Source organism: Chlorocebus sabaeus, chromosome 9 (assembly GCF_047675955.1).
Source record: "Chlorocebus sabaeus isolate Y175 chromosome 9, mChlSab1.0.hap1, whole genome shotgun sequence".
Taxonomy (NCBI): domain Eukaryota; kingdom Metazoa; phylum Chordata; class Mammalia; order Primates; family Cercopithecidae; genus Chlorocebus; species Chlorocebus sabaeus.
In genome coordinates, this window is record NC_132912.1 from 15,223,034 (window position 1) to 15,248,369 (window position 25,336).

Genomic DNA, 25,336 nt, shown 5'->3' on the forward strand with positions numbered 1-25,336 from the left:
TGAAATTGTCTTATAAAATTAGCAGTGTGGCTGGATGTGGTGGCTCACGCCTGTAATCCCAGCACTTTGGGAGGCTGAGGTGGGAGGATCACTGGAGCCCAGGAATTTGAAACCAGCCTGGGTTGTAGGTGTAGGTATAGGTACAGGACATTGTCTCTACAAAAATAAAAAGATTGACTGGGCATGGTGGTGTGCGCCTGTGGACCCAGTTATGCAGGAGGCTGAGGCAGGTTTGCATAAGCCCAGGAGGTCAAGGTTGCAGTGAGCTGTGATTGTGCCAGTGCACTAAGCCTGAGCAACAGAGAGCCTCTCTCAAAAAACAAACAAAAAACTATAGTGAATCCGATGAAGTCAGCACGAAAATTCAGAAATGCTGAATCCCAAAAATGTTAAAAATGTAGTATGATGGCTGTCACTGGCATAAAATTACTTACGAAGATTTCAGAAAATATTTTATTCACGTTTAATTTACTTATTTATTTTTAATTTTTTTGAGACAGAGTCTCACTCTGTCACCCAGGCTGTAGTGCAGTGGCATGATCTCGGCTCACTGCAACCTCCACCTCCCAGATTTAAGCAATTCTCCTGCGTTAGACTTCCTAGTAGCTGGCATTACAGGCGTACACCTCCGTGCCCAGTTAATTTTTTTGTATTTTTAGTAGAGACGGGGTTTCACCATGTTGGCCACGCTGGTCTTGAACTCCAGACCTCAAGTGATCCACCCTCCTTGGCCTTCCAAAGTGCTGGGATTACAGGTGTGAGCCACTGCGCCCGGCCTTGTTCCTGTTTTAGAAGGGAATAGTTGTCAAGATGGTTTCATCTCCAGGATTATTAATTATCAGCCTTTGTAAGTCCTACCTTGGCTGAAGCTATTGCCCAGGGACCAAAGTTGTAAAGACTTTAAATAGTATGCAGGCGAGGCGTGGTGGCTCATGCCTGTAATCCCAGCACTCTGGGAGGCCGCAGCAGGTGGATCACCTGAGATCAGGAGTTCGAATCCCGCCTGGTCAATATGGTGAAACCCTGTCTCTACTAAAAATACAAAAATTAGCCATGCGTGGTAGCACGCGCCTATAGTCCCAGCTACTCGGGAGGCTGAGACAGGAGAATCGCTTGAACATGGGAGGCGGAGGTTGCAGTGAGCCAAGACTGTGCCACTGCACTCCAGCCTGGGTAACACAGCAAGACTCTTATCTCAAAAAAAAAAAAAAAAAAAAAACCACAAATAGTATGTTTGCTTTGGGCTGATACTGGGAAATACGTTTAAGTAAAATTTTAATGGTAAAACATTAAATGTCTTTAAAATGTCAGACAACAATACTATGCAAAATGTGATATAGAAGAAGCACTTTTTATTTTTCTTTCTCAGGGTTTTTACCTTAAATAACTAATTACTGGCCATATTTTGGAAGTGTTGAAAAAAAGCTGACAATCTGAGGATGATGTTGACTCGGGGATTCAAAGGCACAGGTAAGATATTTTTATTTTATTTTAATTAATTAATTAATTTGAGGCAAGATCTCACTCTGTTGCCCAGGCTGGAATGCAATGGTGCAATCTCGGCTCACTGCGACCTCCACTCCCAGGTTCAAGTAATTCTCCTGCTTCAGCCTCCCAAGTAGCTGGGATTACAGGTGTGTGCTATCACACCCAGCTAATTTTTGTATTTTTAGTAGAGACAGGGTTTCATCATGTAGCCTTGCTACAATTAAATGTTGAATTTAATTCCTTTAATTTTAAAATTCAAAGACTATTTGGTTGAATAAAAAAATCGCTGCTAGTTATTCACTCAACACAAATATTCACTCATGTATTAATATTTTCTTTATATATGGAAGAATATCTTTTTCTTATATTCATTATATTACTTCCTAATATATGGGCTTTATACATCGTTTTTTTTTGAGACAGTTTCTGTCACCCAGGCTGGAGTGCAGTGGTGCAATCTCAGCTCACTGCAACCTCTGCCTCCCAGGTTCAAGCAATTCTCCTGCCTCAGCCTCCCGAGTAGCTAGGATTACAGGCACACACCACCAAGCCTGGCTAATTTTTATATTTTTAGTAGAGACGAGGTTTCACCATATTAGCCAGGCTGGTCTTAAACTCCTAACCTTAGGTGATCCACCCATCTTGGTCTCCCAAAGTGTTGGGATTGCAAGCCTGAGCCACCATGCCCAGCCTTATGTATTCTGATATAAGGGTTAAACATTTATAATTTGTACATTTTGTCTTTTTGTTAAACTGCAACAAAATTAATAATGAAAATAGCCTCTAAAGTTTCAAAAGAAACTCTTATCAAAATTCTTCCTTTGACTGATCATCAATAGATTTTTAAAAATCTTGCATATGGCTGGGCGCGATGGCTCACGCCTGTAATCCCAGCACTTTGGGAGGCCGAGGCGGGTGGATCACAAGGTCAGGAGATCGAGACCATCCTAGCTAACACAGTGAAACCCCATCTCTACTAAAAATACAAAAAAATTAGCTGGGCGTGGTGGCAGGCGCCTGTAGTCCCAGCTTCTTGGGAGGCTGAGGCAGGAGAATGGCGTGAACCCGGGAGGCAGAACTTGCAGTGAGCCGAGATCACGCCACTGCACTCCAGCCTGGGCGTCAGAGCGAGACTCTGTCTCAAAAAAAAAAAAAAAAAAAACTTGCATATATTCCACCTGTGTGGAAGAAAACACGATGTCTTCTATAGTTTGGCACAGACATTTGGAGAACCAAACGGCATGAACAGGGAGTGGCTTACCGATTTAGCGAGGATGAGCGCGTCGCTCATGAGGTCCAGCAGGGGTGTCTCTGTGTGGATGTTGTAGAATGAGTAGGCGGCTTTGAGGCTCTTGTGAGCAGGGTGGTGCATCACCGTGGAGGGGAGCGTATAGAAGCTCAGGAAGTCAGTCAGTTTACCGTTGGGACTCTAGGAGCAAAGGTGCTGTCAGGCAGAGATCTCCTTGAACCAACTGCATACGTGCATTTCCGCTAACTCTGATCTCTCCCTTGCCCCACAGAAGGAAAAGCAGTAAGTCATACTTCTTTCTGGGCAGTCCAATTTGGGGCCCCTTATATTATGCTGTGTAGAGGCCAAGAAGAGCCTGGAGTTGGGACTTCAGCCTAAGTGCCCGTTGGTGATTTGCACAAAGTTCTTAGGAAGCAGAATGTCATGCCTGTAATCCCAGCACTTTGGGAGGCTGAGGCGGGCAGATCATAAGGTCAGGAGTTCGAGACCAGCCTGACCAACATGGTGAAACCCCATTTCTACTAAAGATACAAAAACTCAGCCAGGCGTGGTGGCACACCCCTGTAATCCTAGCTACTTGGGAGGCTGAGTCAGGAGACTCGCTTGAACCCGGGAGGCGGAGATTGCAGTGAGCCGAGATTGTGCCATTGCACTCCAGCCTGGGCAACAAGAGCGAAACTCCATCTCAAAAAAAAAAAAAAAATAGAGGCCAGGCACGGTGGCTCACACCTGTAATCCCAGAACTTTGGGAAGCCGAGGTGGGCAGATCACAAGGTCAGGAGATTGAGACCATCCTGGCTAACATAGTGAAACCCCGTCTCTACTAAAAATACAAAAAAATTAGCCGGGCGTGGTGGCCGGTGCCTGTAGTCCCAGCTACTTGGGAGGCTGAGGCAGGAGAATGGTGTGAATCTGGGAGGCGGAGCTTGCAGTGAGCCGAGATCCTGCCACAGCACTCCAGCCTGGGACTCGTCTCAAAAAAAAAAAAAAAAAAAAAAAAGAAAAAGAAAAAGAAAACAAAGATAGAAGCAGAATGTTCTAAAAGGAAAGCTTCCCTCAGGCTGACAAATGAGTCAATTCTTTAGACTCAGGGAACAGTGATAAAAGCAGTTGTTTTTGCAGAAACAAAAGCTTTAAGGATTAGAGGGTTGCTTCTCCAACTAAAAGATACTGTGTACTATCTCACACTTTCTTAGCACAAGGAAATAACTATATCAGGCCTAGGTACGGTTGGGTAGATGGGGTAGAGTCTGGAAGCTGTCTGGAAGAGTTTGCAAGCTTGTGAAAGGTCTTACTACTGCACCGAAATAGACACATGTGAATAACAGGAGAATTTTGCAGCTATCAAATATAAGGGATACAATGGATGACATTCATTTCATCATCATTGGCAAACCTTCCAATACAAGAAACAAGCCAGTATTGTTCAGGTTGTTGTAATTAGCTGTGGTGGCCTTGCTGACTTTTAGAATACGATGTGTTTGAATTGTGCGGCTGAGGAGGCTGGGCCACACACATGCCATTGCTAGTATTTCTTTCAGCAGAAAAGGGAATTCCAGAAGGATGTATGCTCTGGTTTTCAAATGCTTCTGAGTCATCAGACCTTTCCTCAGCCAGCAAGAAGCTAAAGGGGTTCATCTACAGTGATTCCCTACTGCTCTGTATTAGCAGCTCAGTACTGGAGATGAATTCAGCCTTCAGGTTTAATAAGGATTTTAGATTCTTCTAAGAATTTCTCATATCTGTCTCATACACCAAATTACTGCAGGCACCTGCAGAACCTGATTAGGTTCCCCACCCCATTTTCATCATCTGCTTTCAGAAAACTACTTCTTCACATTCAGATTGCTGGTAAAATTACTCTTTCCTCTCTTGCTGTTAAAATGACCTGAGAATCACCAACTGTTGGGGAAGAATGGGACGATCTGTCCATTGTCCCTCACACCCAATCAATTGTAAAGACTGATTTAAAAAAAAAAAAAAATGCTCACAACAAAACCCACCATGGCACCATGTCTAGGTTGCTTATAAGCAACTTCTAACAACTTTCAAGGAACAAGTAATCCCTACATTACATACACTGTTCCAGAGAAAGGAGAGGAAAAGCTCTTCAACTCATTCTAACTTTACTATCGAAATAGGACAAGGACAGAGTAAGAAGGGGAAATTAATGGCCAACCTCAGTTGCAGTGAGTATGGAAGAAGATCCTAAGTAAAATATTAGTAAACTAGGGCTGGGCATGGTGGCTCACACCTGTAATCTCAGCACTTTGGGAGGCTGAGGTGGATGGATTTTCTGAACTCAGAAGTTCGAGACCAGCCTGGCCAACATGGTGAAACCCCATCTCTACTGAAATACAAAAAATTAGCAGGGTGTGGTGGCATGCACCTGTAGTTCCAGCTACTCGGGAGGCTGAGGCACAAGAATTGCTTGAACCCAAGAGGTGGAGGTTTCAGTGAGCAGAGATTGTGCCATTGCACTCCAGCCTGGGTGACAGAGCAAGACTCTGCCTCCAAAAAACAATTTTTTTTTAATTGGGAAACTAAATCTAAAAACAGAGGTAGTCTCCCACAAATGGAAACCAAAAGAATGTGTCACTAGCAGACATACCTGAGACTGGCTAAAGGAATTTCTTCAAATAGAAAGGAAATGATAAAAGAAGGAATACTGAAGCATCAGGAAGGAGGGAAGAATAATAGAAAGAGCAGAAATTTGCTTAATGATGCTTATCCTCAAGCATCACTATAAATCAGTGTTACAAATCATACTTGATGATTAAAACAAAAATCATAATACTATCTGATATTTAAGACAATATTTTAAAGTGGAAAAGATAAAGTGACCTAAATAAAAGGTGACTCAAAGTAATAAATGTTGTTACCAATAGACTGTAAGTCACATATATATATATAGTAATACATCGACCATCATAAAAACTATACAAATATACCCAAATGCACTATAAACAAAACAGAATCCTAAAATATATTCAAGTAACCCACAACAAGGCAAGAAAAAAGAAGCAGAGAAACAAGAACCAGAAGAAAAAGAAAGAAACCAAATAATCAAATGGCAGACTTAAGCTCTAACATACCAATAACCACCTTATATATAAGTGGTCTAAATACATCAATCAAAAGAAAGGTCAGTAGCGTGGGCAAAGAAACATGACCCAACTATAGGTTGTTTCCAAGAAACTCACTTCAAATTCAATAACATGAATAGTTGGAAAGTAAAAGGATGGAAAAAGACCAAACAATTTTTAAAAAGCAGGTCTGGTCATAGTAATATACGATCAAGTATACTCCGGAGCAAGGAAAATTATTACAAAGAGAGGTATTACATTATGATACAAAGATCAATCCACTAGCGGGACATAAAGACCCTAAATATACATGTGAGTATCAAACAAGAGCCCCAAAAGACATCAAGAAAAACCGACAGTGTTGGAAGGAGAAATAGACAAATCCACAATTATAGTTGGGGACATCCATGCCCCTCTCATCAAGTGATAGAACTGCTAGACAGAAAATCAGCATGGAAACAGAAGAGCTGAATAACTCAATTAATCAACACGATCCAACTGGCATACAAAGAACACTCAACCCAACAGTAGTGGTATACGCATTTCATGTACCCATGGAATATTCATCAAGAAAGTCCATATCCCGAGTAATAAAACAAACCTCAAGAGCCTTAAAATAATCAAAACCATACAGTGTGTGTTCTTTAACTGTATTTGAATCAAACTAGAAATCTGTAATAGGGAGACAACAGAAAATCTCTAAACACGGCAAAATTGAATAGCACAATTTTAAGTAGGGGTGAGCTAAAGATGAAATCTCAAAGGAAACCAAAAAATACATAGAAGTGAATGACAACGAAGACACAGCATATCAAAATATGTCAGAAATAGCTAAAGCAGTGCAAAGAGGGAAACTGATAGAACTAAATGCTTACTAGTAACAGGGAAAGTTCTCAAGTCAGTAAGTCCCTCCCTCAAGGAACTAGAAAAGAAGAGCAAAATAAACCCAAAGCAAGTGGAAGGAAGGAAAAAGTAAACACAAGGGTAGAAATCAATGACACTGAAAATATGAAAACAACAGGGAATATCCAACAAAAGTCTGGTTCTCTGGGAAGCAAATCAATAAAGTGATAAAAGTCTAGCAAGATGGACAAAAATAAAGAGAAGACATGAATCACCAATATCTGGGATGAAACAAGAGATATCAGTACAGATCCCGCAGCCACTAAAAGGATAACAAGTGAATACAATGAACAACTTTACACTCATACATTCAACAATTTAGAAGAAATGGACAAACTCCTCAAAACCTATTAAAACTCAACCAAGATGAAACAGATCATCTGAATGGTGCTATAACCATTAAAGACATTTAGTCCATTATTTAAAAACTCCCAAAAAAGAAACAGCTAACCTCAGATCATTTCAACCGGAGAATTCTACCAAACATTTAAAGAATTAACACCAATTCTCAATTTCTTCCAGAAAATAGAAAAGGAAATAATACTTTCCAACTCCTATTATGAGACCAGTATTATCTTGATATCTAAGCCAGACAGACATTACAAAAAAGACACTCCAGAGAGATATCTCTCATGAACTCAACAAATACTCAGCAAAATATTAGCAATCAATACAACAATGTATAAAAATAATTATACACTGTGACCAAGTGGATATTTTCTAGGAATGTAAGAGTGATCCAACATTTGAAAATCAATGTAATCTGCCATATCAACAGATTAAAGGAGAAAAATCATATGATTACATCTATTGAAGCAGAAATAGCATGGGACAAAATCCAATGCCCATTCATAAGAACTCTTAGTAAGTTAGAAATAGAGAATGACCTCAAATTGATTAGGAGCACCCACAAAAACACCTACAGCTAACATCATACTTCATGGTGAAAGAGTAAATGCTTTTCCCCCACCATCAAGAACACGACGAGGACGTCAACCTTCCCCACTCTTTCTCAATAAAGCACTGGAAGATCTAGGTCCTGCCTTAATGCAAGACCAAAAATAAAGGCATTGAGATTAGAAAGGAAGCAATAAAACTGTCCCTATTTGCAGATGACACATTATCTATGCAGAAATCCCAAGGAATCTACACACAAACTCCTGGAACCAGTAAGTGATTTCAGCACTGTGGTAGGATACAAACACACAGAAGAAAGCATTTCTACAGGCTAACAATGAACATGCAGAAATTGAAATTAAAAATATAACACCATCATAATCGCCCCAAAGGAAGTGAAATATCTAGCTATACACTTAAGAAAACATGTACAGGATTTGGGTGCTCTTAGAGAATGCTGATAAAAGAGATTTTAAAAGACTGAAATAAATGTAGAGACATTCCATGTTCATGGATTGGAAGACTTTTCAATTATGCTCAAATTAATCCATCAGTGTAATGTAATCCCTATAAAAGTGCCAGCAAGGTATTCTGTAGACAAAAATAAGCTTATTCTAAAATGTATATGCAAAAGGCAAAGGAAACAGGTTAATTAAAATGATCTTGACAGACAAGAATAAAGTGGGAGGAATTACTCTACCTGATACTAAGGCTTCCTATGTAGCTATGGCAACCAGGTCAGTGTGGTATTAGTGAAGGGACAGACATGGAGATCAATGAAATAGAATAGAGGATCCAGAAAGGAACACAATACAAAGTGTTAGTATTTAGCATACAAAAAACCTTTCACAGGCTGAGCGTGATGGCTCACACCCATAATTCCAGCACTTTGGAAGGCCAAGGTGGGCGGATCACCTGAGGTCAGGAGTTTGAGACCAGCCTGACCAACATGGTGAAACCCCAACTCTACTAACAATACAAAAATTAGCTGGGCGTGGTGGTGCATGCCTGTAATCCCAGCTACTCAGAAGGCTGAGGCAGGAGAATCGCTTGAACCTGGGAGGCGGAGGTTGCAGTGAGCCAAGATTGCGCCATTGCACTCCAGCCTGGGCAACAAGTGCAAAACTGCATCTCAAAAAACAAAACAAAACAAAACAAAAATAATTTCATAAGTCAGTAAGAAGACTACGGTTAAAAAGAAAAAACAGGCAAGCGATATAAATAGCAAATTCATAAAAGAAATAAACATGGCTAACATATTTATGAGATACTCAAATTCAGCAATAATGAGGATATACATTAACAACAAGATACTGTTCCATACTCATCGGGTGGGCCTAAATTTAAAATCTGACCATACCCACGTCTTGTGAGGATGTGAGGAAACAGGAACTCTCTTACACTGCTCAGAACCTTATTGTGGTGAGTTATTTGGCAATTTCTAATAATGTGAAAGGTGGGTCCGACCACAGACTGTAATTATATGCCCTGGAGAGCAGTTCTCAAACTGTGATCTGTGAACCCTGTGGGTACCTGAGACCCTTTCAGAAATCTGTGAGGTCAAAATTATTTTCATAACACTAAGAAGCTGTTTGCCTTGTTGATATGTTACCATCAGCATCAACAGTGCAAAAGCAGTGCTGTGCGTAAAACTGCTGGTGCCTTAGCACAAAACAAGACAATGGCACCAGACCATACTTGTGGTCACCATATTCCTCAACACCACACCCTCAGGGTTCAACAAATGTCAGTTTCACTTAAGCATGTCCTTGATAGAGTATGAAGAATTCTTCATCTTATTAACTCTCAACCCTTTAGTACGCATCTTTGTAATGTTCTATGACGAAATGGAAGGAAGTGTGTGTAAATACTTCTGCTGCACACTGAACACAAAGGGTGCTTCAAGGAGAATCTTTATGTTTATCACCTTGTCTTTACCTCCACTACAAACGTGTCAATGATGTGCTCCCGGGGGAGGAACCAGTGGGCCACTTCCTCTTCATCCATCACTGGAGCCAGATGAAACTGCTTCAGGTAAGTGTTGATTAATTCTCGAACTGATTTGATATCTTTTGGTTCCATTGGTCTCAAACCTGAAGTCTTTGTAACCTTGTGAGAGGGAAAACAAAACAAATCCAGAAGTTCAGGTAGAAGAGGAGTGAAACGACTTTGCACTCAACATGTGGTCTGCAGACCGGCAGAATGAGCAGCATGCGGGAGCTTGTTACAGCTGCAGAGCCCGGCCCTGCCCCAGAGCTAATGAATCTGAATCTGCAACTCGACAAGATTCCCTCGGGATCTGTACACACATTAAGGTTTGAGAAGAGCTGGGTTAAATTATAGGCGAGACAGACAATGTGTTGTATCTTCTTATCTGTGCGGCAAGTCTTTGGTCAGTATTGCCCATGACCCAAACAAAAATCAAAGGGAACACTACAAGCTCGTGATGTATGCCAATACCCAAAATACACCAATGCATAGACCAATGCCAAGAATGTTAACAGTCTACGAGATGGGACGTAGCCATCTTAGCATGACTTCTGGAGTACAGGCAGCCCTCCATATCCACTGGTTGTGTATCTGTGGGTTCAACCAACCTTAGATGAAAAATATTAGGGGGAAAAAAACTGGAGAGTTGTATCTGTGCTGATCGTGTACAGACTTTTTTTCTTGCCATTATTTCTTTAAAAATGCAGTGTAACAACTACTTACATAGTATTTAGATTGTATTTGGCCTTATAAGTAATCCAGAGATGATTTAAAGTATACAGGACACGGGGGCGTGGTGGCTCATGCCTATAATCCCAGAACTTTGGGAGGCTAACGCCGGTGGGTCATTTGAGGTTCGAGACCAGCTTGGCCAACATGGTGAAACCCTGTCTCTACCAAAAATGTAAAAATTAGCCAGGCGTGGTGACAGGCAAGTGTAATCCCAGCTACTCAGGAGGCTGAGGCAGGAGAATCGTTTGAACCTGGGAGGCGGAGGCTGCAGTAAGCCAAGATCACACCACTGCACTCCAGCCTGGGAGACGGGGCGGGATTCCATCTCAAAAATAAATAAATAAATAAATAAATAAATAAATAAATAAATAAATAAATAAAATTAAATAAAGTCTACAGGAGGATATGCATACGTTATATGCAAATACGCAATGCTCTGCCGTCTTATATAAGGGACTTGAGCACCCAAGGATTCTGGTATCTGAGGGGTCCTAGAACCAATCCCTCATGGTTTCTGAGGGATGCTTTAAAACTGCCAAGTCTGACATTTTGAAAACACAACTGAGCAACTTGTTTTGTTATTCAATAGCCCATTAAAAGCGTGTGGTGATTTTGTTCTCTTGACCAAAGATGATATGGGAGTAAATCATATCAGGCTGGGATGGGAAGGCAAGCGTCGTTCATAGCCAAGTATTTTCTAAAGGCAAACGGGTTCACGGCCATACCACCCTGAAAGCGTCTATCTCGTCTAACAGCAAACGGCTGCCAGGGACACGGCCTGGCCTCTCCTGCCGCATCTTCTGGGTAAAGGTGATCAGGGTAGGTGTTTTATCACTACTCCAGAGCTTTACAGTTTAAAAAATTAAGCCATAGGAATACAAAACCTAAAAGTCAGGACGGGTCCCCATTTGAATTTGTTCAACTGTTGTCCTCATAAAAGCCCCTGACATCACTTTGCTCTCCAGAACTGTTCAGGGGCCAGGGCACTTGAGACTAAAAGTCAGAAAGCCCAACAAACAAACAATTTTAAACTGAGAAATACAGGTTTATTTTTTTCTGTAAACCTGATTTTTTTCCCCCCTTGGAGAAATACTAGATACATTTTAAGAGATGAATAATCTGTATATACATTTTGCTACTCTACTTTTTCTGCCCTAAATGATTTCTAAATATTTTTTAAAATTTTGTATAATCTAGCAGTTCCACTCTCAAGAAATGTTTTTAAATGAAAAACTTCCTGGAGAATTAGGTCATTACAATTCCTGCATGCCCCCAGGTAGAAGCCCAAGGGGGTAACCAGGGCTTTTTTTGAGATGTGGAGTCTCACTTTTGTCGCCCAGGCTGGAGTGCAATGGTGCGATCTCGGCTCACTGCAACCTCCACCTCCTGGGTTCAAGCGATTCTCCTGCCTCAGCCTCCTGAGTAACTGGGATTACAGGCGCCTGCCACCACACCCGGCTAATTTTGGACTTTTAGTAGAGACAGGGTTTCACCACGTTGGCCAGGCTGGTCTCCAATGCCTGACCTCAGGTGATCTGCCCACCTCAGCCTCCCAAAGTGCTGGGATTACAGGCGTGAGCCACCACCCTAGGCCAAGGAAAATAGGTTTTCTCTTGAGTGCCAGCTCTCATCAACTATTAGCTGTGCTGAGGTTTCTAAGCTTCAGTGACACACAGTGCTGACTGATTATTGATTAGTTAGAGGAAACGGGAATGGGAGGTGCATGCTCTATATTTATAGACCAACAGTCCTCAGCTGAATATTTACTATAGGCCATTCTATTATGATTTATGTCATCTCGAAAGCACTGCAGCTAAAATACCATTTACTAATCTAAATTTAGAGAATTTAAGTCCTTCACATTTAACAGGCAATGCATACCTTTAGTCTTTCTGTAGCTCTCAAAACCAATGAGTCAGAAATATCCAGATCTCCACTGGAAATAAATAAGCACTTCTAAATGCTAGTGGGAAAACCAAAACCATATAAAATATATATCGTAGTCATTAAAAAAATTAGTTTCTGCTATGAGGCAGACTTAGCTTGATAAATTTCAAATAGCCTTTCTCAATATCAGAATTTTTTTTCTTTTGTTACTAGTTCAGTAACAATCAACAATATCAAGCAATTAGATGAATTAATGAGAGCCACAGGATATACGATATCTGTTAATAGAGAACATTCAGAAATGAAGAAAACATTTCCCAACTTCCTTCTAGAGCAAAACATTCTTCTGGAGCACAATTCTCATTCATTAAATATCCAAGTGTGAAACCACTAAAGGAACTGCCCAGCAGATACCCTTAAAGCAGCAGTTTTCAAATATTTCGGTCTTGGGACCCTTTTACACTCTTTTTTTTTTTTTTAGATGGAGTCTCACTCTGTCACCCAGGCTGGAGTGCAGTGGTGCGATCTCAGCTCACTGCAACCTCTGCCTCCTGGGTTCAAGTGATTTGATCCTGCCTCAGCTTCCCAAGTAGCTGGGATTACAGGCACGTGCCACCACACCCAGCTAATTTTTTGTATTTTTAGTAGAGATGGGGTTTTATCGTGTTATCCAGGATGGTCTCGATCTCCTGACCTTGTGATCCGCCCGCCTCAGTCTCTCAAAGTGCTGGGATGACAGGCATGGGCCACTGCTCCTGGCCTGCACTATTAATAATGATTGAGTACCTCCAAAGAGCTTTGCTTATGTGGGCTGTGCATATATCCACACTTACCATATTAGAAATCAAAACTGAGAACATTTTTAAACAAAAGACTACAGAAATACACATGCCACATGGCCTCTAGAAGACTTCACAGTATACTCAGAAGAGAATGAAAGTGAGAAAAATAAATATTAGTGTTATTATGAAAATAGTAACAAAAAAAAAAATGACTGCATGAATTCAAAGATCTTGGGGGACTTCCAGAGGTCCCTGGGCCACACTTTGAGAACTGCTATCTTAGGTCTCTAAAGGTTAGAAAAATAAGTAGCAGAATTTAGACAAGCAATACGTTGTCTAAATTCAGGTAAAAAGTATCCTAAGTTTAGCAACTTATAAGCATTTTGAACAAATTTTTACAGAAGCATTAAAGCATAAGAGCACACCAAGATGTATCAGCTATAAAAAATAGAAAGTCCTAGAAAACAGGGTAAGAATATTTACATTTGCTGACTAATAGCTAAAATAATCTGTGTAACAATGAAATACTGCCGGGCGTGGTGGCTCATGCCTGTAATCTCAGCACTTTGGGAGGCCAAGGCGGGCAGATCACAAGATCAAGAGATCGAGACCATCCTGGCCAACATGATGAAACCCCGTCTCTACTAAAAATACAAAAATTAGCTGGGTGTGGTGGCACATGGCTGTAGTCCCAGCTACTCAGGAGGTTGAGGCAGGAGAATTGCTTGAATCCGGGAGGCGGAGGTTGCGGTGAGCCAAGATCGTGTCACTGCACTCCAGCCTGGCGACAGAGCGAGACTTCATCTCACGAAAAAAAAAAAAAAAAAAAAAAAGAAATAACTTTTAAAAAGCAAAACAAACACTCAAATTATAACTCTTGTCCTCAGAAAGTAGGAGGGCTGTTAGGTTTAGGTGAAAATGGCTAGCTTCCGTATAATGGAATAGTGAAGCGGTCGTGTTTTCTGAGAGTTCAATAAAACACAGAGAATCATTTCCAGTAACTGAGAAAAATCTGTTTCATCAGCAAACTCTGTATCTGAATCAGATATCCTTTCCCATGGCCCAGCTAATATGCATGATTCATTGGCCTCTATGTGCATTGGAATCTGTGTAAAATCTGCTTATAAGTACACAAGCAAATGAAGCTCAGAGCTCTATTAAAAAACAGTAGTGTTATCTGTCAAGTATGTGGTGCAAACCATTTGACAGCCAAGATTCCAGAGGAGAGATGTAAGCAATGATTATGGTTATTTGTATGATTCAAAAAGGAGCAGAGAGAATGCTAAACACTTAAAAAACCATCTAATGCCACTAAATACAGAAGAACTTATATGCCTTGACCTATCTTAGCAAGCGCATCCTCCTCGCAGAACAGTGCTAAGACCTTAGTGGATCGTTCTCTGACTTCTCCTGCTTTTTCCTTTTATCTACATCAAATTACCTTTCATTGATACAGACGCGCAAAATCGAACTTGGAAATACTCAACACCAAATCAAAAAAACGAAACAAAACAAAATCATCCCAAACACTGAAAGCATAGGGAGGCATGGCAAAGCATGTTTCTTGGGAAAACCTTAGTGTTTTAGGTGAACAGTTGTGAATGGCACAGACTCTGTGACAGCTCTGCTTCTGGCCAGCAGACTCTGAGCAAGTCAATCTTGTGTACTCGTGGCCCCTTCTGTGCTATGGGGATAACGACCCATCCTCCTGTGGCTGTTATGATTAGTAAATGAGACTATTATGAGGCTGTTAAATGTCTAGTATAACGCTGGCCACAATAAATGTTAGCTCCTATATTCAAAAGTCCATGAAAAAGACATAAAGCTGGTACTCCTATAAGCAAAAGCAGCAATGATGAAGCAGAAAATGAGATTGATCTGTACAGCAAAAGCTGTATTCCATAAGGAGGCTTTTATGCTGAATGGTACAAAGACATTCTTAAATGACTTGACTGCTAGCAGTGGCATTACCCATCTGGGCCCATAGGAGAGGAAGGGGCATCTGGTATATGCAGTACTGTCCAGTTTAACTCAAGAGGCAGACACCCAAGGGACTGCTGTCAGCACCTTCCAATTTCATATCTGTACTTTCATCTCTCTTTTATTATATTAGTTTACTCTTAATTTTCCTTTCCTTTCCTATGACTTAAAAGGGGGAAAGGAGATTGGGGAAAGCCCATGAGAGCTGTTTGCACCTTGACAGTCGTCCTTTTCTGCCTTGATTTATGCTGTAATGTACCCACAGTGAGACATTTAGTGGGGCTGAGCCATGGTGTCCCCACGGTGGGTATGTTAGAGGGGATGGCAGAGGCAGAGGGAGCTAACAGGGAAACACGGAGGTCTGGGGCCTGCATCCCAGGCCCTCCACTTAGTAATATTAACACATCCTTGCCTAAGTGTCAACCATCATGCACCTCAGTTTCTTCGTCTGTAAAATGGGGATAAGAAGTACTAACTTCAAAAGGTTGCTGTGAGAATAAATTGAATAATGTATTTGAAAGCACTTCATAAATTTCAGTTTATGGGTGCGGGAAAGGCAGTCACTATCACAGCATGACTGAACAGGACCACTACCAGGAACCCAGGCTCACTGGAAGTAAGATGCCACAGTTTGGTTTCATAATCAATGCCTGTACCCATGAGAAGACTGACTCTTGTACAAAAATATTAAGGCTGATGAATGGAGTCAAGTCAAAAATACTTCTAGCACCTTAAGAAAATCATTGTGAGTAAACCAATGATATGTGCTAAAACTCCTCATTCATCACTCCATCATAGGCAACCTACATGTAAGTGTGTGTTTTCCTTGTACGTAAGCTAGGCTGCTTCAGGTTCTCTTTGAAATTTAGAGAGACCAAGGTGGAAGAGCATTCACCCACAGTGAAAAAAGCAGGCATGCTTGAACTTTTTATTCCTTTTTTTTTTTTTGAGATGGAGTCCTGCTCTGTGGCCAGGCTGGAGTGCAATGGCGCAATCTTGGCTCACTGCAACCTCCGCCTCCCAGGTTCAAGTGATTCTCCTCCCTCAGCCTCCCTAGTAGCTGGGACTACAGGCGCATGCCACCATGTACAGCTAATTTTTAAATTTTTAGTAGAGACGGGGTTTCACCATGTTGGCCAGGGTGGTGTTGATCTCTTGACCTTGTCAGCCGCCCGCCTCGGCCTCCCAAAGTGCTGGGATTACAGGCATGAGCCACCGTGCCTGGCCAAAGATTTTATTTCAATTCACACATCACAACACTTCAAACAAAAGATCCCATCAGTGGCGCACAGATTTTAAGATGGCCCCCACGGATCCCACCTCCTGGGGTTCACGCCTGTGTGATCTGCTCCTGTTACGTGTGGGCAGGACCTGTCATTTAGTTCTAACCAATAGAAATGACAATGGTAGCTGGGCGCAGTGGCTCACACCTATAATCCCAGCACTTTCAGAGGCCGAGGCGGGTGGATCACCTGAGGTCAGGAGTTCGAGACCAGCTTGACTAACATAGTGAAACCCCATCTCTACTAAAAATACAAAAATTAGTTGGACATGGTGGTGCATGCCTGTAGTCCCAGCTACTTGGGTGGCTGAGGCAGGAGAATCGCTTGAACCCAGGAGGCAGAGGTTGCAGTGAGCTGAGACTGTGCCACCACACTCCAGCCTGGACAACAGAGTGAGACTCCATCTTAAAAAAAAAAGAGAAAGAAAGAAAGAAATGGCAGTGGCGACTGGATGTCACTTTCATTAATCATCTGCATAAGGTTCTGACTTCCGTCTGACCAGCAGATTCTCTCTATAGACTCTCTCTCTCACTGGCTTTGACGAACAAGCTGCCATGCTGTGAGCTGCCCTATGGAGAACCCAATGTGGCAAAGAACTGAGGCCCTTGGTCCAACAGCCAGTGAGGAACTCAATCCTGCCAACAACTACAGGAGCCTGGAAATGGATCCTTCCCTAGTCAAGTTTCAGATGAGACCCCAGCCCTGGCTGACACCTGGGTGGCAGCTTCAGGAAAGACGCTGAATGAAGCACAGGACTCAGCTAAGCTGTGACTGGATTTCTGGCCCACAGAAGCTGTGTGATAATAAATGTTTTAAGCAGCTCAGTTTGTGGTCATTTTTTACATTGCCATAAATAACTAATATACCAGCCAAGCCCCAAATAAAGCCAAGTCTGGAAAGCAAATTTATATGTTTCCCTATTTAAAATGATAACTTGGCCGGGCGTGGTGGCTCACACCTGTAATACCAGCGCTTTGGGACCCGGAGGCAGGCAGATCAAGAGGTCAGGAGTTCGAGACCAGCCTGGCCAACACGGTGAAACCCCATCTCTATTAAAAATACAAAAATCAGCTGGGCGTGGTGGCGCACACCTGTAATTCCAGCTATTTGGGAAATAGCAGGAGGCTAAAGCAGGAGAATTGCTTGAACCCGGGAGGTGGAGGTTGCAATGAACCGACATCAAGCCACTGCACTCCAGCCTGGGTAACAGAGCAAGACTCTGTCTCAAAAAATAAAAATATTAAAAAATTACAAAAATAACTTTTCGGCTGGGTGCTGTGGCTCATGCCTGTAATCCCAGCACCTTGGGAGGCTGAAGCAGGTAGGTTCACTTGAGGTCAGGAGTCTGAGGCCAGCCTGGCCAACATGGTGAAACCCCGTCTCTATTAAAAATATAAAAATTAGCCAGGTGTGGTGGTGGGTGCCTGTAGTCCCAGCTACTTGGAAGGCTGACGGGGGAGAATTGCATGAACCCAGGAGGCTGAGGTTGCAGTGAGCTGAGATTGTGCCATTGCACTCCAGACTGGGCGGCAGAGCAAGACTCTGTCTCAAAATAAATAAATAAATAAAAATAATAATGACAACTTTTCACATTGAGAACGAGATAGTTTAAGAAGATGATAATTTAATGGGACATGATTTCTGCTCCCTAGGTCTCTCCTCTATACCTGATTCCTGAGTTCCAACGCATTAAGAAATCAGCAGCCTGGGTTTTTCTTCCTTCTTACTTAACAGACCATACATTCCCCACATTTCAAAACTTACTTGCCTTGAGTTCAGTCTCATCCAACTACCAACGGAACAACTTTAAGAGCCTTAGGAAAAAAGGAAAGACTGGTATTTCCAAACAAACTCCCTACCTTCCCTAGCTCCCGAGTTCCATGAAATCTCTTTTGCTCCATATTCACTTCCTCAGACATGAGTCAGTTTTTAGACTCCTGCAAATAATTCTTTTCTGCATTAAAAGCATCAGTTGTTACAGCTTCAAAAAACTGCAAATCATTCTTACTTACATCTGGAAGTCTGTATAGTTTCATTGTTCTCTGTAAAGTCATATTTCTACTCAAGTGAGAAAATTTCACTTCTACCAGTTTTCTGGGGTTTAGTGATCGATGCCAGTATCTGGAATACAATAAAGGTTTTAAAATCTAATTGATTTCTAACTCTACAAGTTTCACTCTTTGTCTCAGCTTGGCTGTTACATAAGCATTTACTACTTACTTTTTTTTTTTTTAGACAGACCCTCTGTACTAGACAGAGGCCCTCATCCTACATCATCATTTTATCAGTCAATTTTTAATCTCTAGAATGTATCTTGTACTCCTAGTTATGTTCTTCTGGAGTTTGTGACCTTTCATCTTTTTCACTAAAGAGAAATCTTAAAACTGCAAAAGAAATATTAATTGGCTGGGCGCAGTGGCTCATGCCTGTAATCCCAGCACTTTGGGAGGCTGAGGTGGGCAGATCACTTGAGGCCAGGAGTTCGAGACCAGCCTAGCCAACATGGTGAAACCCCATCTCTACTAAACATACAAAAATTAGCCGGGCGTGATAGTGTGCGCCTGTAATCCCAGCTACTCGGGAGGCTGAGGCAGGAGAATTGCTTGAACCCGGGAGGCGGAGGTTGCAGCAGTGAGCCGAGATCGCGCCACTGCACTCCAGCATGGGCAACAGAGCAAGAGTATCTCAGACACACACACACAAGAAATATTAATCATAGCCAGGTTTCCAAGTGTTTAAGGACCATCACTGATTCTACAAAAGGCCAATCAGAAAGTTTAAAAACATGAAAATAAATCCCCTAAATTAGCAGCCTTCACTTTTACAGACTACACACCAAAGAAAACAACTTTTTGAGAAACTAGCTTAAATTTCTTAAGTGATTCCAGGCTCTGGGATAAATGATTTGTATTAAAATATACCCGTGAAGTCTAGTATTCCACTTACTTAACGAATGTAATAATTTAATAGGATATAGTAATTTCAAGTTGCATCCTATTTAAGTGAATAAAAACAGTGGTGAGGGGTGGGGAGATAAACTCCAATGTTTTAGAAACAGGTTAGTCTTGTGGCAATCTGATAATTTTCTCAATGGAATAACCTTTGAAAGCTTGAATAGTGCAGATGAAGTTGTAAAAACAGAGCTTAGGTCTCCCTACATCTGAGCCTTTTGAATGGATGCTTAACAGACTTTCAGGACACTTTGGTGGTGCTGCAAAGCACGGCAGAAAACTAAGCTTTGGGGTGGAAAGAAAATGGTATGACATTGGAATTTCAAGATCATCATGTTCTAGGTTTTCCCATGAAGAGACAGCACCCATCTTTCACATGGAATAGACTTAGAAGTATAGATCCACACAAGGTCAGGAGTTCGAGACCAGCCTGACCAACATGGTGAAACCCTGCCTCTACTAAAAATACAAAAATTAGCTGGGTGTGGTGGCACATGCCTGTAATCCCAGCTACTCGGGAAGCTGAGGCAGGAGAATCGCTTGAACCCAGGAGGCGGAGGTTGCAGTGAGCCGAGATCACACCACTGCACTCCAGCCTGGGCAACAGAGCAAAAGTCTGTCTCAAAAAAAAAAAAAAAAGTATAGATCCAGTATCATTAGTAGGAAAATGTGAAAAACTTTTTTTTTTTAAATCACCAAGTGGCAAATGATATACCAGAAAGAATACTGGACTTGGTGATTCTAGGTTCTAGTCTCCATCTCTGCTACCAGCAAACTACTTCTAGAACAGTGGTGAGGCTCAACATGTTTGATAAAGGGAGGACCTGAGGTAGAAATATGGTACTGGTACCTGCACGTGGCCACAGGCTTAGGAAGAACCACTCCCGCGGTGTACACAGCCTGGAAGATCCCTTCCAGGTTCACTCTTCTAGTGATTTCTCGGATTAGCACTGGGGCTACCCGTTTGGATCTCAACTTCTTATGAACACAAAGAAAGTTGATTTCTACCATCTTCTTCACACTAAGGAATAAAGATGGTGAAGATTAAGAGTCAAAACAAGATTAAAAATGAAGAGTCAACACATTTTAAAAAATAAGATGATACCCAAGAAATATCCAAGAATAAGAATGCGGGCCAGGCACAGTGGCTCTCGCCTGTAATCTCAGCACTTTGGGAGGCCAAGGCAGGTGGACTGCTTGAGACCAGGAGTTCGAGACCAGCCTAAGCAACACTGAGACTCTCATCTAGAAACATCAGCCAGTCATGTTGCCGCATGCATGTGGTCCCAGTTATTGGGAGGCTGAGGTGGAAGGATCACTTGAACCCGGGAGGCAGAGGTTACAGTGAGCCATGATCACATCACTGAACTCCAGCCCTCCAGCCTGGGCAACAGAGCAAGGCCCTGTCTCAAAAAAAAAGAAAAAGAAAAAGAAAAAGAACATAAAGGTCATTCTTTTTTTTTTTTTTTTTGAGAAAGACTGTCGCACTGACACCCAGGCTGGAGTGCAATGGTGCAATCTCGGCTCCCTGTAACCTCTGACTCCCGGGTTCAAATTATTCTCCTTTGTCAGCCTCCTGAGTGGCTGGAATTACAGGTGCGTGCCACCACGCCCAGTTAATTTTTGTATTTTTAGCAGAGACGGGGTTTTACCATATTGACCACGCTGGTCTCGAACTCCTGACCTCGAGATCCACCTGCCTTGGCCTCCCAAAGTGCTGAGATTATAGGCATGAGCCACCGCGCCTGGCCTGAAAGCCACTCTTTAACACAATATTTAAGAAAAATATTCTATCACTTAGACATTTCACAAATTCAGACGGAAACACTATTCCCCATATCTTCCTGCCAAAATGACTGTAAAACACATGGAGGCTCCAACCCTCTTGTTCTAAATACATTTTAGGACTTTGGTCTGTTTTAAGTTTTCAGTTTAGAAATTGGATCAGCTATGGTTCTTTAAACTTTTTTTTTTTTTTTGAGATGAGGTCTCACTATGTTGACCAGGCTGGTCTCGAACTCCTGGCCTCAAGTAATCCTCCCCTCTCAGCCTCCCAAAGTGCTGGGATTATGAGCATGAATCACCACGACCTGCCCCTCTTTAAGTTTCTAGATCTATTTTTCCAATAATGTACATAATTACGGTAATAACTGGGTCATCCGGTGCAGAATCTGGTAAGATAATTGCTTTGGAGTGTGATACAAAGCCCTGGGATCCCTGAGAGGGGCTTTGAGCAGACCAGAGCTGGTGCTGTTCTGAGCTACAATAAACCTCCTGGATCTTCAAAGCCTGTTCCTGGCTCTGTTTCCAGGTACACATTTCATTTGGCACAAAAGATTCCTTCAGATCAAATGCTTTTCACAGTAAATAAGCTAACCTAATATACTGAAAAGTAAAGAGACCAATTATTATGACATCTTTGACTTTCACAGCCGGATCTTTGAGTTTCTGGGCTGGAGATCCTAACTAAAAATGCAATGTATCCTATGGAGAGAAAGCTTTCTCTCTCCTAAAAAATTTTTAAGCAATCTTTTTTTTTTTTTTGAGATGAAGTCTTGCTCTGTTGCCCATGCTGGATGGAGTGCAATGGTGTAATCTTGGCTCACTGCAACCTCTTCCTCCTGGGTTCAAGTGATTCTCGTGCCTCAGCCTCCCAAGTAGCTAGGATTACAGGTGCGTGCCACTATGCTGGCTAATTTTTGTATTTTTAGTAGAGACGGGGTTTCGCCATGTTGGCCAGGCTGGTCTTGAACTCCTGACTTCAAGTAATCTGCCAGCCTCGGCCTCGACCAAAGTCCTGGAATTACAGGTGTGAGTCACCATGCCTGGCCAAGGCTTCGTTTATTCTGATACAAACATGTGTGAGCATGTATGAGACTGAGAGGCAGAAAGAGAAAAAGAGAACCCACTGTCCTTTATTTTTATTCACAGTCCAGGTTTTTTTTTCTTTACTACTTAATAAACTTTATGTTTTAAAGCAGTTTTAGGTTCACAGCAAAACCAATCAGACAGTTTCCATAAAGCCTCTGCCTCCACACATACACAACCTCCCTGACCACCGACAGCTTGCATTCAGTCATTTTTTTTTTTTTTTTGAGACGGAGTTTCACTCATGTTACCCAGGCTGGAGTGCAGCGGCGCAATCTCAGCTCACTGCAACCTCCGCCTCCTGGGTTCAAGCGATTCTCCTGCCTCAGCCTCCTGAGTAGGTGGAATTACAGGTGCCTACCACCACGCCCAGCTAATTTTTGTATTTTTAGTAGAGATGGGGTTTCACCATGTTGACCAGGCTGGTCTTAAACTCCTGAGCTCAGGTGATCTACCTGCCTCGGCCTCCCAAAGTGTTGGGATTAGAGGTGTGAGCCACCGCGCGTGGCCTGCATTCACTAACTTTTAAAGGCCTACTCTAATTGTAATTCTTGGAAAAGAAACATATAAAAACAGCATGGTCGAGCTTAGACATGTACCTGTCATAAATCCGAATGTTTGCTGGGATGGCGCTTATGAACCCGACCAGTTTTTTGTTTGAAGACACTCTGACCCCACAGTGCCACTGCAGGAGCCAGCCTGGTGGACGCAGAGCCCTGAGGTCACGGTAGACAAGAAAATAGGCACCAGTTATTGTCCAAGAATACAGGAACAGAGGCAGGAGTCCCCAAGTCAACAGCGCCTATCCACGACATCTGTGACCGCTGAGACTTACCACAACAGGAACTCGGGTGAATAGTCAAATCGGAACATATTGTCATCATCTTCTACGTAATTCTCATTTAACAACGTGTATAACTCCTTGAGCTATAAGATAAAACAAGTGTCCTATCCATGGTGCTCAGAATCAACTCAGAAGCAATGTGTGAATGCAGGAGTTGAATTTAAGAGGTTTTTACTCACTCACCACTTCGGCATTACTCAAGTCTAAAGTGTCCCACATAAAACCCTGTGGCAAAGAATACGGTTCTTGGCGTACGTTGTCTTTATCTGGTTCAATTGCACCATGAGATGTTATGACTTCATCTGAGCAGAGAGAGAAAGAGGAAAAAGAAAGGCAAAAAGAGAAAATATTAAATGACAAAGTATTCTAACCATCCAAAGTGGCCAGCGACATAAGCAAAATCAGACTTAGGACCCTTGGGTTTCATATAATCTTTAAAAAGATGCTATTATATCAAGCGCCTCTGGACTGAAACGGAAAGCTAGGCAGTGGTGTGAAATCATTGCTGTTTCACCAATTATTTTTCTTTTTCTTTTTTCTTTTGAGATGGGGTCTCACTCTGTCACCGAGGCTGGAGTACAGTGGCGCGATCATGGCTCACTGAAGCCTCCAACTCCTGGGCTCAAGCAATCCTCTCTCCTCAGCCTCCCAAGTAGCCGGGACTAGAGGTGTACACCACAGCGCCCAGCTAATTGTTTAATTTTTTTTTATAGAGACAGAATCTCATTATGTTGCCCAAGCTGATCTCAAACTCCTGGGTTCAAGTGATCTTCCAACCTCAGCCTCCCAAAGTGCTGGGATTATAGGTGTGAGCCACCATGGCTGGCCTATTTTGCCAATTAAATAAAAGGAGAAATACTTTGTCATCCAATGGCAAAGATTTCATTACAAACAACAGTGATTCTGAGTCTCAAGGCTTACAATGCAGGCTTATCTTACACACCGTCATAAGCAATACAGGTTTCATTCGACAGCCTTGGGAGGTGTGTTCTTTTTACTGCATTTCCACAAACTGGGAGAGGAAAGGGCTGCAGTGACCTCTGCCCCCTCCCAGCAAAACCTAAAGACAATTTCAAAGCCGGTTACTTCTCCCCATCTGAACTGCTAGCAGCGTAGTCCAGGCCATCACAGTTTCTAGTGATTTCCACCAAGATACCTTTTCCAAGGCATTCTCTGCAGAGCTTCCCAACACGGTGGGACTAAAACCCAGGCTCTTCCCCACGGCTGCTGCCTGCCTCAGCCCCCTCTCCATACCTTCCCTCCCCTCTGCTCCCAGTGCTCTGGCCATGCTGAGCAGGGCTGGCCTCAGCTCAGGGTCTTCCTGGTGCCTTCCTTCGGCTTGAGGCCCTCTGGTCCTCAAGGGACTGGCCCCTTGAAATTCCCAACAGAAGCTTACATATCACACATCACTTTCTTCCAGCATCTGTTGCTTAACTAAAGCCTTTCTCTACCTCAATGTGTTGCCCCTCCTCCCCAGCCTGGCCACCTTTTGTCCTGCTTTTCCACCACTGTTTCCAGGTGTGTGCCCTGGACTATGCCTGGCATTTAATAACATTCAACAGACACCTGCTGAATGAGGGACCCTCAGGGCCTGGTCCTTCCATCACAGAACCTGATACACATTTTTAATACTCTAATGGGCTGGGCGCAGTGGCTCACACCTGTAACCACAGCACTTTGGGAGGCCAAGGCAGGTGGATCACTTGAGCCCAGGAGTTCGAGACCAGCCCAAGCAATATACTGAAACAGCATCTCTAAAAAAAAAAAATACAAAAATTAGCCAGGTGTGGTGGTGTGCACTTGTGGTCCCAGATATATGGGAGGCTGACATGGGAGGATCGTTTGAGCCCAGGAGATGGAGGCTGCAGTGAGCTATGATCATGCCACTGTACTCCAGGCTGAGTGATAGAGTGAGACCCTATCTCAAAAATAAAAATAATAATAGTAATTTTTCAAGTGTGGGGAAACTGGATGTTTTCATTGGGATAGAAATTGGACTAAAATAATGGTTATCGAAAGTCAATATCACTACCTAGTATTTGTATTTTCAGAAGAAAAATATTACTCCTGCATAGATTTCAAATCTGTGGTATGAAATAAATGATACACGTGAAGTTAATACTCTTTGTGTTTTTATTGTTGTTGTTCATCCAGCTTTGTTTCTGGGATAAAAAAGAGAAAAGCAGAAAGACTTACCTAGTTTAGGTACTGGCTGTGTGTCCCAAAACTGGTATCTGTGCTTTGCAGCCTCGTCAATGTTCCTGGCTGGGCCCTGGCATGCGGATAACAGCTCCATTGCTCTCTGGATATCCTGTAACTTCTCCATTGGAACACTGGGATTCTACGACAGCAAAGACAGACGCACAGAATATGAGAGAACGGTTGCTGATCTTAAAC

At 42.4% G+C, this 25,336-nt stretch overlaps 1 protein-coding gene across 4 annotated transcripts in view; it reads right to left on the minus strand.

Moving 5' to 3' along the window:
- NMT2 (N-myristoyltransferase 2) overlaps positions 1 to 25,336 on the minus strand; it is a 61,935-nt gene that overhangs the window by 2,271 nt on the left and 34,328 nt on the right. For all 4 annotated transcript variants that reach the window (XM_008002365.3, XM_008002366.3, XM_073018748.1 and 1 more), the window contains 8 exons: positions 25,136 to 25,280; positions 23,123 to 23,241; positions 22,931 to 23,022; positions 22,695 to 22,811; positions 20,078 to 20,248; positions 18,289 to 18,397; positions 9,562 to 9,732; positions 2,750 to 2,917 (listed from right to left, as the gene is read on the minus strand). In XM_008002365.3, the coding sequence (XP_008000556.1) occupies positions 2,750 to 2,917; positions 9,562 to 9,732; positions 18,289 to 18,397; positions 20,078 to 20,248; positions 22,695 to 22,811; positions 22,931 to 23,022; positions 23,123 to 23,241; positions 25,136 to 25,280 (1,092 nt within the window). The remainder of the gene's footprint in view (positions 1 to 2,749; positions 2,918 to 9,561; positions 9,733 to 18,288; positions 18,398 to 20,077; positions 20,249 to 22,694; positions 22,812 to 22,930; positions 23,023 to 23,122; positions 23,242 to 25,135; positions 25,281 to 25,336) is intronic.